Source organism: Dromaius novaehollandiae, chromosome 1 (assembly GCF_036370855.1).
Source record: "Dromaius novaehollandiae isolate bDroNov1 chromosome 1, bDroNov1.hap1, whole genome shotgun sequence".
Classification (NCBI taxonomy): Eukaryota; Metazoa; Chordata; class Aves; order Casuariiformes; family Dromaiidae; genus Dromaius; species Dromaius novaehollandiae.
The window spans coordinates 187190822-187207162 of record NC_088098.1 but is presented as its reverse complement, the minus strand read 5'-3'; the positions used below and the strand labels follow the sequence as shown (position 1 = coordinate 187207162).

The 16341-nt window shown below is 45.4% G+C and overlaps 1 protein-coding gene across 1 annotated transcript in view; it reads left to right on the top strand.

Annotated features, from left to right (window-relative positions):
• Nucleotides 1–16341, top strand: part of ERICH6B (glutamate rich 6B) — a 33716-nt gene that overhangs the window by 14081 nt on the left and 3294 nt on the right. Inside the window, exons 6-12 of the mRNA XM_064507138.1 lie at nucleotides 2764–2885; nucleotides 7401–7499; nucleotides 8492–8646; nucleotides 10302–10366; nucleotides 11986–12131; nucleotides 14097–14185; nucleotides 14384–14536. Of these exons, the coding sequence (XP_064363208.1) occupies nucleotides 2764–2885; nucleotides 7401–7499; nucleotides 8492–8646; nucleotides 10302–10366; nucleotides 11986–12131; nucleotides 14097–14185; nucleotides 14384–14536 (829 nt within the window). The remainder of the gene's footprint in view (nucleotides 1–2763; nucleotides 2886–7400; nucleotides 7500–8491; nucleotides 8647–10301; nucleotides 10367–11985; nucleotides 12132–14096; nucleotides 14186–14383; nucleotides 14537–16341) is intronic.

Below are 16341 nucleotides of genomic sequence, written 5' to 3'. Positions count from 1 at the left end.
TCCAATGCTACTGAGCACAAGGAAGATTATCATGATCTCAGGAAAACAGATACTTGGGATCAGTAATTTCCCCCAGGGGGTGATTATCTTGTAATAGCCACTATCCATCATGCTCATTTCTTATTGGAAATGAGGAGCAAAGTTATGCTACTAGTTTCTATTCATCAGCTGGTAAACAGTCAAGGTATGGGTTTTAAGGAGATCTTAGAAAGGTGCACAAGGACATAAACGTAAATCAGGTCCTGTTATTAATGTGGTGAGTTTTCAGCCAGAAGTGGCACTTGCATATCATGTCATCAGAGCGTCCTGATGTTTATTTATAATTTACTATGGGAAAACCTGAAGTGAGTCACTCAGCTTTGGACTGACCATTGAAGCCACTGCTGTTTATTTTCTTTTTGTCACTAGCCCATCATTTGTAACCGTGAATAATAAGCAAAGCAGGCGCAGTTCTCTTTGAATGCTGCCTTGGAACAATAGTAAACAAGGTGATACAAGCCAGGCTGAGGGAAGGCAAGCTGATTTCCATAAAACATGCTTGTTCTGAGACACAGCCACTGCCAGGTCATGTTTTCACTGCAAAATGAGATGCACATTAAAGGCCTGCACGTAGCATTAGGTACTTGGTTTTCATCTGCATTTCGGAATGACTTGTCCTCCAACCAAGGAATCTGTGGAGGCAACTTGTCCATGTGGGACAGATGGATTGGATAGGTGTCTTCAGGTCCTAGATGTAGTAATGGAAGGAGATGGTTTGAATCTGGTTTCTGCACCATGTGCCTTTTGCTATGTGTCACTGTACCAACAGGGGACAATCAGCGCTCACACAACTCAATGCTTTCCTCAGTCACTAGGGTCTGATTGAGGGGTCTCACTAATAGTCACAGGAAGGACAGAGCTCACTGTTTTGTCTTCCACAACACGGCCGCAGTGGACTGCAGGGCTCACTGCTGTGATATCCCATGAGTAAGGGTCACTGCTCTGAAATGATTCGCCTACAGAGCAGATAAATGATAGCCTGCTAATTACAGCTCCCTGATTTCTCCTCTGCTGAGAGGGGTAGAGGCTTTTGCTTTGGGAGCTAGAGAAAAAGGAGATCTAGCTCCCAGTGGTTCTTGGTGGAAATACCTTTAAGACAAAAATCATACCTGAGTGCTTAGCCTGGAATTCTACCAAGCAGCTTTATCTCCGTGATGCAGGGGGCTGTGTCAAAAATGATGACAGGCAGCAACAAAAGACTTCCTTGGGCCACGTTTAAGCTGCCTTGCCTTGTGTGAGAAATGACCTGGCGTGAAATGCAGGCCATGAGAATGGCTGCAAAGGGTCAGCCCAAAAGTGCATCTTAGCCCAGCATCCTATCCTGGATAAAAGCCAGCAGATGCTCAGGAAGAAATACAAAAATAAAGCAAACATTTGTTAATATTTCCCTGAATACTCTTTCATCCTCTAGTGATCTGTGACTCAGAAACTTCATGAACTATAGATGGTGTCTTTGCATGTAATGGCCTTTGACAGATTCTTCTTCCACTGATTGGTTTAATCCATAGTGAACCAATGTAAACTTCCACTGTACCCTATAGCAAGGAATCTTTCTTGTTTATTTTGAACTTGTCACTTAATGACGCTTGATGATTTTTTTTTTTTTGATGAACACTGAAGAATGTAAACAGCTGTTCCCTCGTCATGCCACTCTTCCCTTCACAAAACTCTGTCATGTTTCTTGTTCAGTCATTTTTCTTCCAGGACAAGAAGAGTTAATCTATTCAGCCACTCCTTGAATGGAGGCCCTTTTATGCCTTTGATCATCTTCAATTGCCTTTCTATGTAGCTTTTCTATTTCTTCTATATCATATTTGAGATTGGTGAATCAGGACTGCACAATAGTATTCAAGAGACGGGAGCCCATGGATTTATAAAGCAGTGTAATGATTTGCTCTGTTTTGCTCTCTACTCCTTTCCTAATAATTCCTAGCTTTCTGTTTGGTTTTTTGATTGCTATTGAGTGTTGAGCTGACATTTACATAGAGCTATCTATTATAACCTCAAGATTTCATTCCCGAGTGGAATAGTCAGCTCAGAGCCCATTATTTTGTACGTAAAGATAGGATTGTCTTTTCCCATGCGCATCACTTTACATTTATCTACATCAAATTTCATCTGTGATTTTATTACCCTTTTATTCAGTGCCGTGGGGTCTTTCTGCAACTCTTCACAGTCCGCCCTTTGCCTTGACTATCCTGAATATCATCAGCAAACTTCTCTCACTATTCACTTCTGTTTCAAGATTATTTTTGAATATTTTGAAAACATGGGGCAGTCTTCAGGCTAATTTAGCACCTTCCTCTTTGAAATTTGAGGTGCCAGGCCCCAGGAGAGGGAAGAAATGTAAACATCCAAGCTCTTTGGATGGTGATCGGAGAACAGTAGGTGCTTCAGGGGAAGGACAGCAGTGTACCTAACTAGGGCATCTCCTTCTCCCTGTTGCACAAATAGCTGGGGGGGGGGGGGGGTGTGACGCAACATGCTGGGAAATGTGTTTCCCGCATCCATCAAGACTACAAGAGACCCTCAGGTCACCCTTTCCCTTGCTGAAGCCGAGGCCTTGCACAAATAGGTGTACAGAAGTCACAGGGCCCAAGGAGGGCAGACAGGAGGAGATCAGTCAATGGCAAAGCCTCTTTCTGAGAAAACTGCTGCACACAAAGTCATTAGCCACTGCTTTTAATGAATAGGAATTAATTGGCAACTTTTCCTTACTATAAGCCCTGTATGAGCCTGTTGACTTTGCACAAAGAAGTCCAAGGCCAGAATCAGAAGATGAAGTGCCGTCCAGGGGACACAAGCACAAGTGCGACTGGACACTGACTGCCCTCTGCATGGACGAGGTGAGGTCCAGCTGGGAGATAATGGTGAAACTGCCTGACAATTAGCTAAAGGAACCAGGAATTTCTGTGACAAGTACTTTTTTGTTGTTTTTTATGGAGGAGCATCTTGCAATACAGCCTGCCTGGGGGTCTTGGCTGGTGGAGCCTGGCAGTGGGTGCTGTGAGCATCACACTCTCAGGAGCCTGGGAGTATTTAGCTCAGCCCTCTTTATACCGAGCACCCACGGCATTTAAGAAAATAACAAGGAGGAAAATCTTTCCCATTTGAACACAGTTTTCACAAATCTCTTCCCCAGAAATCTTGCTCACTCCCATGTTCCTCCGAGGGTAAAGGTGCTGCTATTTGCAGAGGAGCACTTCTTTCTGCTTGGGGCTGAGGCTGGAAAGTTGCCGCTGTTATTTGTAGATAAAGAAGTAAGGCTGAGTGTCAGTTCAGCACCTGAGATAAGCACTATATTAATTCAGTGAGGCAAAAGACAAGGAGAGAAACCAAACAGCTTCAGCAGACAGTTCTCCTTACCTGGCACACAGAAAAACAGAGGGCCAAACTTGTCAGTGGTGTCAATCTGAGCTGTAGGGTCACACTAAGTGTGCACCTGACCGAGTGGATCTCAGCATGTCAGAAATTTTAGGGTCGGCCTGTTTCCTCCTCCTCCCCAACCCTAGTTGTTTCATTTTGTTATATTTGAAGTCAGGCAGTGTACTATTTGTCAGGTCTCTGGTGAGATGCCTTTCAGAAAAGACATGCAGCTTCCAGAAAACTGCTCTCCTGAGGTGGTTTGACAGGCCTGACGCTGTGAGTGGTTTCCAGAGAAAAAGAAAGATAATGTTTCTTTTCTGATAATGGAGCAAAAAATGCTGAAAAGGCAGAGGTTTTCCCCTTTAACAGACTTAAACTTGACCATCAGAAAAACAGGATCCATTTGATGAGACAAGAAAAGAGCAGGTGTCAGTGACTCACACACAAAGTGTCTCTTGAGCTATGGTAAGGCCCGTATCTCCTGGCAGGAAATGTGCAGGTTCATGATGTAACTTCTTCCCTACTCCAAGCTTGTTTCACAGCTCTTCAAAGCAAAATAAAGCTTCAAAAGGAGAATAAGTGTCAGACTGCCTGATATTCCAGCTATTAACCCTCATCTCCACTGAGTGAAGAATGCACTCAGCCTTTTAAACATAAAGGCGAAAGTTTCCATTTCCGTTGGCTGATGTCCATTCTTGTGTCTGGTCCAGGAATTAAAGCAGCAGAGCGGTGAGGCTCAGCTTTGGGCCACACAGCTCTGCGCTGAGGCCCCCAGACCATGGTCAGGAGCTGCTCCCGACACACTGAGATCTGGCCGGGCCTGGGGAGCAGTTTGACTCAGGTCTTCTGCTCTTGGCTAGGCTGTACTTTAGTAATGGGAGCTCCTCTGGTGTGGCAGAGGGTTTCAGCTGTGGATTCATCCCTAACTTGCAGGCTATTTTCATTATAGCTTGACTGAGAGAGCATTGTGGGCTGATAGACAGAAAAACGCAAATATCCGAAGTGCATGTTTCTCTCTGGAGGGGCGGGGTGAGCATTCGAGAAAAGTGGGTGTGAAAACTGGTTGAAAGGAGTTTAATATAAGGATTTAGTTTGCCTACAGAGCAGGTGCATCCATCAGGAGGAATATAATGATGATAAAACATGGAAAAGACTTCACTGACAAATTTGACTCATGATAAAAAGGGTAATAGGCTATATCAGCTGCCCTAGAATCACCTGTAGGCTGGACCAGTTCACTTAGGAAGGCTCTTCTGCTGTACTAAAAGCCACTCCTTCGTCACAACCCATTAGTGTCACAATCTGCAAATCCCTTCAAGTTATGACACAGCCTGAGAGAAGTAAAATCAGTCAATGATGAAAAGTGTTAGCATTGTTTAAGCATAAGATCTGGGGCTTGAACAATTGAGTGGTGTATCGAGTGCCAACAGACCACAGGTGAATTACACCAGCTTGGTGTTCGTGTCTGTATGGCCCTTGTGTAGCCATATGGTGTAAAAAATCAGTCCCTTTGGCTGTTACTAAAAACTCCCCTTTTCATTCAATCGAGTGGTCAGCTGGCGGGTCTTTGCCTGCCTCTTTCAACCGGAGGTCTTTGGGAGGAATGAGAAATAAATAATATCCCTTCTCACCACTGGAAAGGCAAATGAGGACTGCTTTCAGGCCTTGGCTGTAACCAGAGCAGATGCTTTGTATAAGCAGTAATGGCAGCAGCCTGTGTAGTTGGGCCAGCACAAACTTGCAATGCATACAAATAAAAACGGAGTACAATGCAAAAATGGACAGATGCCATTTATCAGTCATGGTGGCTTTCTTTCTTGCTTGGGGTTTGTGCTGTCGGCCAGGCAACCCAACACCTGGGCGTGCAGCTGGTTGATAGAGGAGAAAACCCTCCCCAGAAAGCAACCTGGGGCAAGATGGAGTGTCTTTAGGTAGCATCACTGCTCATAGTGAAAGGCATTGGGACAACTACTATAAATACTACAGAGAGGGAAAAAGCCTTCAAAGCTAAAGCAAATTTATGCCACTTTTGAGCAACTAACAAGATGGAGCAGAGCTAATCACAAATGTTTCCATCACAAATGCTTTTAAAATGCAGGGGTGTTTTTTTCCAAAATGCAAACACTCTCACTCTCTGAAGTTTTTCAGTATCAAGATTGTCTTAAAAAGTGAATGCATCTTGTATTTCAATGTAGGTTTCTGAGGGTTTTGTTTTTAAAGAAGAGACAGGAACTGTACAGGCATACCTCATTTTATTCCACTTCATTTTATTGCGCTTTGCAGATATTGCGGTCTTTACAAATTGAAGGTTTGTGGCAACCCTGAGTCGAGCAAATCTGTTGGCGTCATTTGTCCGACAGCATATGCTCACTTCATGTCTCTGTGTCACATTTTGGTAATTCTCGCAATATTTCAAACTTTTTCATTATTATTATATCTGTTACGGTGATCTGTGATCAGTGATCTTTGATGTTACTATTGTAACTGTTTTAGGACACCACGAACCATGCCCATATAAGACAGCAAACTTAACCAACAAATGTGTTGGTTCTGACTGCTCCATCGACCAGCCATTCCCCCATCTCTCTCCCTCTCCTCGGGCCTCCCTATTTCCTGAGACACAACAATATTGAAATTAGGCCAATTAACAACCCTACAATGGCCTCTAAGTGTTCAAGTGAAAGGAAGAGTCACACATCTCTCACCTTAAATCAAAAGCTAGAAATGATTAAGCTTAGTGAGGAAGGCATGTTGAAAGCCAAGACAGGCTGAAAGCTAGGCCTCTTGTGCCAAACAGTTAGCCAAACTGTGAATGCAAAGGAAAAGTTTCTTGAAGGAAATTAGAAGTGCTACTCCAGTGAAGACATGAAAGAAGAAGCTGATTCCAACCCTCATGGATGACTTTGAGGGGTTCGAGACTTCAGTGGAGGAAGTAAATGCAGGTGTGGTGGAAATAGCAAGAGAACTAGAATTAGAAGTGGAGCCTGAAGATGTGACTGAATTGCTGCAATCACATGATAAAACTTTAACAGGTGAGGAGTTGCTTCTTATGGATGAGCAAAGAAAGTGGTTTCTTGAGATGGAATTTGCCCCTGGTGAAGATGCTGTGAATATTGTTGAAATGACAACAAAGGATTTAGAATATTACATAAACTTAGTTGATAAAGCAGCAGCAGGATTTGAGAGGATTGACTCCAATTTTGAAAGAAGTTCTATTGTGGGTAAAATGCTATCAAACAGCATCGCATGCTACAGAGAAATCCTTTGTGAAGGGAACAGTCAACAAACTTCATTGTTGTCTTATTTTAAGAAATTGCCACAGCCACCCCAACCTTCAGCAATCAGCAGCCATCAACATCAAGGCAAGACCCTCCGTCAGCAGAAAGATTACGACTTGCTGAAGGTTCAGATGATGGTTACCATCTTTTAGCAATAAAGTATTTTTTAATCAAGGTAGGTACATTGTTTTTTTAGAGACAATGCTATTGCACACTTAATAGACTACAGTATAGTGTAAATATAACTTTTATATGCACTGGGAAATCAAAAAAATTGTGTGATTCACTCTATTATGATATTTGCTTTATTGTGGTGGTCTGGAACTGAACCCGCAATATCTCTGAGGTATGCCTGTATTTTAAAACTTGAGTGTTAGTTTGCTCTTTTTTTGTCACAGTCTGGGTGTTTCACAGAATGTTAAAGGAGAACTAAATTAACATGTTTTTCACATATTCCTATGAAAATCAATTAATACTTTCCATTGAGGTCTTAGGAAGTAACAGTAAACATGAAAACTGCATTTATTTGGGAGCTTAGATAATTAAATGTAACTTGAGTTTCTGGACATATATATATACTTATTGAAAAGGAGGTTTGGGGTTACACTAAAAGTAGTGGTTTTGTTTGCTTTTATGGGAACAGCCTAGATTTACACCAAATGTACTTCTAAAAAGAATTATGAAGTTGATGATGAATTTCTTTTGTGTTTTGAGAAGCATAACTTAACTGAAGAATCTGCAAAGTGTAAATTTTGTAGCGGTCCTGAAAAGCCGGTCCCAACAGTGGTGGATCTGAAGGAACAACCCCATGAAAATGTGAGTAGCCTACACTATAAGCAATCTTTTCCTGGCAATACTGCAGCAGTAAAGCTGATACACTAACATGAGTTCATGATCTCTGGAATAAAGCAACTTAACTATCAGATAGTGATAGAGTGGTTCGTGATCATGGGAGAAGAGAGGCCCTGAAGCAGGTAAGACTTTGATCAAATAAAAGATCTGAAAGAAACAAATAGGGTACCTTTCCTCCTTTGGGTTCATGCTGGCATGAAAGGAGTGTCACAAGATAAGGTTACATCCAAATTTCATCTGAAAAGATCCATAATGAAAGTGAGAAGCTTCTCTGGTACAGCGCTCAAATGCAACATGTGAAACCCCTGACCCTTGTGCCCTTTCCTGGATCATTTCAAGGATGTGCTTTGTAAAAGATGACAGGTCCTCTTTCCCCCCTCAACATTCAGTTTTCCTCCCTGTGGGCAGAAGTGACACTGCCCACAGCACCCTGTGGACCTGGGAAACAGCCCAGGGAGAAAACCCCCTTCCAGATACCACAGTGTCAGCAAGTGCCCAAAACAGAGAGTGACCAACTGATGCCAAAGGCAGAGAGAAAGAGAAGAGGGCCGTAGGTGGAGAGGAGCTAAAGGGTGTTTGGAGTGAGGAGAAGAGGGGCTGGCCGCAGGGGGCAATGCCGTCGGGGGAGAGGCACTCAGCAGGAGGATTGCCTGGGGAAGAGCTCCCTGGGGAGCAGGGCACCGGGGAAGTGCAGTCACAGTCAGAGGGAGCAGGTGGAATAGTGAGGGAGGAGGTGAAATAGCACAATGTGAGCTTGGGTCTCCTGGAGGTAGATGTAGGTCTCCATTTTAGATCTGTAATTGTACCGCAGCTACACGAGTCCTCAGCAGGTAGGGTCTGGCTGGCTCATCTTGGCTGTCTTATCTCAAATGATAGCCAAGTCAGAAGGTCTCAGCTCTGCCCAAGGTCTCCCCCAACCAGCCCTACCATATCCTCACATGTGCTGTATTTTGTAGTTCTTCTGCTGCAGGCGCTATAAGGAAATATTTGATACTGTGATCCAAGAGCTGATGAGTGAAGATGAAATAGAGAAAGAGATTGACATAGCTCCTCATCCCCACCGTTCCCAAACAGAGTTGCGATGTGACATCAAAACAGAACTGCTGCGACAGTAAGAGATCAGGGAGAGACTAACCTGAGCTTATGGTGGGAAGAGGGAAGCCCTCATTACCAACTTTCTCAATTCCAGTCTCAGGGAATAAGGTGGGAAGCTGCTTGTGATGTTCCACACCAGGTCATGTGCATGGACAAGAACTGAGGCATCTGATGTTGAGCCTACGATGGTACCACTGAGAGGAAAAATTTGTCACCTGCCTCTGGGGATGACGTGCTCAGCAGACAACAGCACTGAACGTGGCCTGATTTAAATGTACAGCAAGGATGGTTCAGTGCTGCCAAAGCATTACTTCCCTGCAGTTTCTCATACAGCTCATCTTTGCTACAGGGCCCTTAAAGAGGCATTGGTGGGTTTGGTGAGGAGAAGCCAGAACTGAGTGCTCAGAAGTCATTAGCTGCTTCATCTCTGTGATATTCCCCTTGGAAGTTTGACACTTGCACATTAGGAAGCTCCCTAGAGAGAGGACAGAGCAGACACTTTCCCAGACGGAGTCTGAAAAATGTGTTTCCTAGCAAATCCCCAACTCTGCTTTCCCTCCCAAAAGACTTTGAACATATTTGACTTCGTTCTGGGCCTCTTTCCCATTGCACAGCCACTGCACATGTTCCCACCTAAGCCATTTCGATTGCTTTGCACAGCAGCCTTGATGGACATGAACATTATTTTTCTTCGTCCTTCAAAGCTGCCCAGCGGGCACAAGCCAGGATCAAGTTCCCATTTAGCCTCCTGAGGAAGTGTTGGCCCTGGGGAGCACTCGTGTGTGGCAATGGCTGAGGCACAGCAGCCGCACCACAATGGGCACCGAGAGACTTCTAGGGCTCAGGAGGGACAAATTCACATGGCAGGCAGAGGCTGAGCTACAACACTTGAGATATTCATCTTCCATTGCTGTTTTCCCTTTTCTCCCACTATGTTGGTCCTCAGGGGTCTGATTTGTAAGTGCCAGTGTATCTTTATGGGAGTAACAGCCTGCACCAAAATTTCCCTCAGGTGAAGAGGGGTAATACAAGGTCTGAATGCCACTGAGGTCTTATATAGGTCTCCAGATAGAATTTGATGTGAGTCTTTTGGTAAGGGTCTGTCTTCTGGCTGCATATAGAGCCTAGCACAAAGGGCTTCTTATCCTTACGGATTAGGACTGTACATGCCATTACAACCAAAAGTGTGTATGGTGTGTAGCTCTCGGCCCGACCTGCCGCATAAGCTGAATTTCACCCTGAAAGAAGAGAGGGGGGACTCAAGGACATGACACGCAGCTGATGCAAAGCAGGGTGTCCCACCACATGTGTGGATGAGATGTGTGGGCTGGTTGTCATGAAGGCTTGGATTCATCTCACCTAACATCCAGGTCTTGCAAGCAGATTCCCATGCCTTCACTGGTCACCTGCAGCTCCCTTTGCACTCAGGACTGAGAAACAGGTGTCTCTACTGCATGATTCATCAGACTTGCAATGAGATGAATCTCCCATTTCTCTTCTTTGGCTATAAAAGCTGCCTATGGTGACAAACTCAGATGCAGACATCTGCATTGGTTCAGGTGAATGCTCCTGATACAGCATCCCATGATGTTCTTTTCTCTTAGATTATGTGGGTAGTGTCATTAGCCAACAACTTGATCTTATTTTTAACTTGTGATTTTTTGATCTTAGGTTAAATGAGGAAGGCTTTGAGAACTACAGGGAAATATTTCAGCAGTATCTGAGATTTGCTGCCTGTAAGTACCTTTGCTAGTGAATTGTTGGAACAACTGGGTCTGATTTGGAGCCAGAAGCATATGGTAGCATCAGGGCATCCAAGGGAGAAGCAAAAACTGCAGCCCTTTGCATAGTAAAAGGTATGAGAATCCTAATTAGGAGTGGTCAGGGACCTTTCTAATCGCTCAAAACACAGGTCTGGCCATAATTCCCTGCCTATGAATCCTGTCTTCTCCATGCATATGTCTCCTGGCTTACAAGAGTTGCCTCCTAGTTCATATCTAGCCCATCCTTTGCTATAAGTAGTTCCCAACTGCCCATGGGCTGGCCTAGTTTCATAGTCTTAAGCAAAGACATCCCTTACTTCTCTTAGGAAAACCATCCTACTCCATCCTATTTAGGTTAAATTTTCCCACTGGTTTCTCCTCAAACAAGGCAAAAGACACAAAAGCTCCTCAATCCCTCCCTCTGTTAAGGGAGGTACTAGCAGTCGCTGCCTCTGGCAGGCTCCAAGACCCAGGCTCAGTCCAGTGTCCAGGGCTCGTGGATGTGGCTGCTGCTCTCCTGTTTGCAGGTTCAACCAGTCATGAGGCTGTGCATGTACCCCAGGCACACACGCACACACACGCGTACACACGCGTACACACGGAGGACACAGACACAACCATGCCACACATGAGAGGCTCTCCATAGAGCACTGACAGAGCTCACACCACACGTGGGCCCTGGGACACCAGTGTGGCCCCTCTGTCCCTCTCACATCCTTGTCCATATCCACGGCCCTTCCCTGCGACACAACCCCCTCCTCATGGCTCGTCCAGCTGGACATTTGCCAGCAAATCACCCCCCACCCTCCCACACACCAGGTCAAGGAAAATACAGACACTTTGGTCCCCGTGCTGGTTGCCCAGGCACATGGCACTGCCGCCCGTGGTCCCGCTCCATTGCCCAAGGTCTGACTCCAGCTGCTGCCCCATATTCATGCACTCTGGTCTGTCCAGTTGCTGGCAGCTCATTCTTGCAGCATTCACACATGGGACAGAGAGCAATATTACACAGAAAGATAGTTAAGAAAGGATTTAATAAGAAGACAGGACAGACTGCAGTGATCAAGGGCAGGCCTTATTCACACAAGCATAATGACTGGCCACTGCTTACATGGGACTTGCCCTTTTTATACCCCCTTCTCCCTCTTTTGTTCCTCCCCAATCCCCTTCCCTCAAATTTCCTTAGAAAATTTTGCATAGTCCCACAGACTCCCATCTTGTCTATGTCTTTGTGTCCATCTTATTTCCTCCATCTTTACAAGTCTGGATTGGCTGTGTCTGCATTTTCTTAATAGCCCAGCAATTAGTCATTGGAGACTCTTGGTCTCTGTCATTGTCTCCATTATCCCTTGTCTGTCAGGTCCATGGCTCTCTGTGTTTTGTTCATGGCTCCTCCCTTTACTTATGGTCCCCTTTGCACTGAAAAGGTCCTTGATCAGGTGATATTAATGAAGCAGATGCTCTCACATTCCCCACACCCTTATACCCTCCTTCCCCTCCCCCCAAATAATCCATGACACAAAGCTTAGAGAAACAGAGCTGCATCACATTTTCCTGAACACGAGAAGGTGAGTCTTCTAATACTGTTTCAGGGGGCAAAATTTCATTTAGACTCTCAGAAGAAAATGAATACACCGTCAGACCACTGACCGCTCCTTCCAAGAAGCATCGACGAACGTCAGCACCTCCAGAAGACCTGCTTGAGCTGGACCATGATTTTGTTGCAGAGCACTTAAAGGTGTGTGGTAGCCTGTGGGATCTCTTCTTGTTGCTTGTCATGCAAGGTATAAGGGGATTATACAGACAGCTGTATCGTGTTGGATATGCTTATACCCTGCAAGAGTCATGTGGGTCCAATCAAGCACATTTAGATGTCACTTATCTGCTACCAAGAAGGTTCTAATTTAGCAAAACATTAAAATGTTTATCAGTGGACACACTAAGTCGATGGGACATGCATTGTCACTGTTACAAGAGGGACTTTGTCAGGTGTTGAAGTACACAGCCGAACTGAGAAGCTGAGTCTCAGTTTTACTGGGATTGTGCCTGTGTATAAAGAGTTTTACTTAAGGAGTGTCCTGTGCAGTATTAAGGCTGAACTCCACCTGCCAGCCATCTCCTCGGACCCAGACCTCAGACACTGCTCTGCTCAGGCCCACTTCTGCACTGCTGAGCTCCCTCACCCTCCAAACAAGGCAGTCATGTCCAAACCACCTAATGGGGACGGACCTAGGCTATTGAACTAGGAGCTGCTTGGGGGAATTCAAGGATGGGGTTTACCTACAATATTTCAGCATGACATGGGTCAGAAACCACTAAGGTCAGCAGTGCTGAGGCTGTTAGGAGCTGGACTCCATGCAGGACTTGTCCTCCAGTGCCAGTTCTCTGGTTTTTGGTCTGCTCTTGCTCCAGTTTGCAGTATCTGCCAGCGATACAACCAGTCTAAGGAGCCTCTCAAGGACAAGGCAAATTTGGCAGCTCTGCAGCAGAGCTGTCCTGGCCCTCCCGTGCCCCAGAGCTTTCTCTCCTTCTCCTCTCCTCCTCCTCTTCCTCTCTTCTCCCTCTTCCTTCCCAAACCAGAAAGCATTGCAGGTTCTGCAGACGTACAAGAAAATTACCTATGATTTATCACACAATCAGTGATTTTGTTGGCTTTTTTTTATTTTAGACATAGAAGTGCATTATACTGCTTCCCCCTCCTGAAATATAGAGGTAGCAAATCCTCCTGCCTAGGATTGTCTGTCTTTTTAGCCTCATAAAAAATCTGAAAAATGAATTGAGATTGTTGGTTTGTTCCTTTTTTGTTCCCGTCCATCCCTTACAACCAGGAAGTAATTTTTATCTATTTTGCAGAGCCAAAATGTACATCTTCAGGTTATAAATTAGTGCCGCAGTTATACCTGAAATCAGTCACTTCACGTGTAAGAAATGCCTCCGCCTGGGAGTTGCTGTGGACAAGTCCCTCTAATTCCCACAACAGAGAAAATCTGAGCAAGGCCTCTTTCTGCATATGATAATTAGCTGTTGCTTTTAATGATGATGTTAAAAGGGAACAGTAAATTCTCTCTGCTTCCCTACTCTCAAATGAAACAAATCCGTTCTTCTAGGAGAAGCAGACGGTAACGCTCCTTATTCCTATTAGAAAGCATTAAACCCAGCTCCCTTGTAACGCTTGGAGCTAAGCCCTTAGTAAAGAAATGTTTCTATTTTTCCTGCAGCTGCTTGTCAGTACGTTACAGGATAAATTACTTGTGCGTCTGATGGAAAGAGGGCTCTCGGCAAATTATATCATCACAGAGCAGCTAATAACATAAAATAAGGAGAGCTGAGCTTCATACATGAAATGTGAAAACACAGAATTGAAGGATAAGTTTTCCTCTGTTATTTAAAAGGCTTTAATTAAAAGCAAGCAAACAAAAAAATGAGGCTAGGTGGAAAATGCAGTGCGTGAAGGTTTTTGTCGACAGTCCTCTCAGTTTGGTACCATTGAGGCAAATGGCAGAATTGGAGGAAGAGCAGGCAAAGAATTGAAGCAGCCGCTTCTCCCGTGCCTGGTTTTCTCTTGGGGCTGTGCTGCACCTGCCTGGCCATGATCAGTGTGTCCTCCTGCAAGACAAGTCTGCGCCTGCCGCCTGTAAAGGTGCGCGCACGCGCATACGCACATATACAACTTGCCCTCACCATGTCTGCTTTATTCCTACAGCACTGCCACTCTCTCGAGCCTGTAACAAGATATTATCCTGATGGACAGACATTTCTTCTTCTTCTTCCAGATGGAACTGGTCAGGTTTAGTATCCGCAACAACTTATCTTACGCAGGGAGGCAATCACAAGAATACCCTATCCTTGGGTTGTTTTCACCACGAATTTCCTCCCTTGGGCTGACCAGGCTTGGGTTATTTTCCACAAATACTTTCCCACAATACTTTCTTGCAAAGCATGCTTTTGGTAGGCTTTAAACGAGCTCTTCTTTCCTTAACCTTTTGTCAGTTACCCATCAGGCAACATGGCCGTTCTGATCACATATACCAAGGGAACCCAGTTTACGTACTTTATCCTCGAGGACAACAGGTTCACAGGGATCAGAGCTTTCTTTGCGAACCGCGGCTGCGCAGCGTGCTGCCACCCCAATGGCCACATCTGGTAAGTGCAAGCCCCGCGAGGGCCGCCCCACCGGTGGCTCCAGCTTGCCGTGGGACAGCGGGACAGGGCTTCATTTTTTCATTTTGGGAGGTTTTCCACATGAAATGCATGAAAAGAAGCCAGTGCTGTGTTGCAGCCCACCAGAGTGGTGGGTTTTGTAGTGCTGCATCAAGGCAACGAGCGCAGGCCCCAGCGCAGGGTGCAAGGGCGCAGGGGGAGTAATGCTTGCAGGGATAACATGTGATTTTGACCCAGGCTCTGCCTTGCCCAGATGCCTCGCAACCGTGAGGGAAGAGCTGGAGGGGAAACCAGCTCCTTCCTGACCTGCCGGGGAGGCTCTGCATGCTGACCCGCTTCGTCGCTTGGGACCGCGTTTCTCAAGCACCTGGGAAGCATCCTCTCAGGTCCAGCTGCCTGATCTCTCCTTACACCATCGTCCCTTGTAAAGGCCAACAGACACAGAGAACAGGCTCCTTCATCTGTTTTAGGCAGCCGTTCACATCTCTGGAGACTGTCATCACATGCACTGTGCGTTCCTTTCTTTTAGCTGAAGAACCCAAGTCTTTCCACCTTTTCCCCTCGGTCATGTTTTCCGGACTTCTCTTGTGGCTCTCTCCTGCCTGGCTGGTGTCAGTCCCCAAGTCCACTGGGCCTTGTCAGGGTGAGGTGGTGTCCCAGGACTGCTCCATCCTGCTTGCTGGTGACATCCATCCAGAGACCGCTATGATCTTGTCTGAGGCTCGCCACACAGTAATGGAGGTGGCTTAGCAGGAAAACATACATTACAGCACAGGAAGAAAGGTGCATCTTCTTTACTGTCTTCTTAAGACACATTTGAAAAACACGGGCTTATTATTTATATGTGAAGGGAAATTGCAACCGCCAGAGTCATTTAGCTTGATGTCAACATTGCTTTAGGTTTGTTTCTCATATCCGGTGTCTGTGCCTGACTGTGAGAATGACTTAGGTGACCAATTTTTTGCAGTCAAAGTGAGAATATGTGGTGATTGATGCCTTTCAGTAGAAACTGCTGCCTTTTGAGCCATCAAATTCTAAATTTTGACCTCCTACTTTTCTCTCCAAAGTTTCCCTTTGGAAAGCTAGGAACTGGGGGAATCAGTAAATCGTTTCTCAATTTTACAAATCCTTCCTGTGTTGAGACTAATTAGTAGATGTATTAAATGTCTAACTGGCTATTACAAATCATTGTAAATAGCCTTTGCAATAACACTTCCATTAGACTACTGCAGCCCTGCTGTTTGCCTGCAGACACATCGGTCTTTCATCCATCATGAAGAGCATAGTTTTTACAACACTACACCAAAGTGATTCGTAGCGGCAGTAAAATATCATCAACACCCCCACTCCCACCACCACTTAACTCCCTTGTTTTGTATTTCTCCCTTTTCCCCCCTCTTGCCCTCCCTTTTTTTTTTTCCTGCCATGGGTCTCTCCCTTGTGCCCTCTCATCAGGAAGGGCCTCCATGTTTTCTTGAAAAACACAGCAGCAGCTCCGTGTCTCATTAGGAAGTTTCTACCCATTAATTCTCCTTCTTTATTTGCATTTGCTGTACGTGGGTGCTCCCCCAGCTTTGCACCTCTGGAGCGCCAACGTGGAGAACAGCGCTCCCTCCTTTTCAATGTCTGCACCGGTGGCGTCACCCCACCTCCCATCCATGCTCGGCCATGTCTCCGGCAGTGCTTGGACTGCAAACTGTAGCTGTGCACCGAGAAGAAAAACACTACGGTGGAGCGGTAAATCCTAGTGAGGATTAAGCACTGTGGTCGCAGTCCCGTTTTCATCA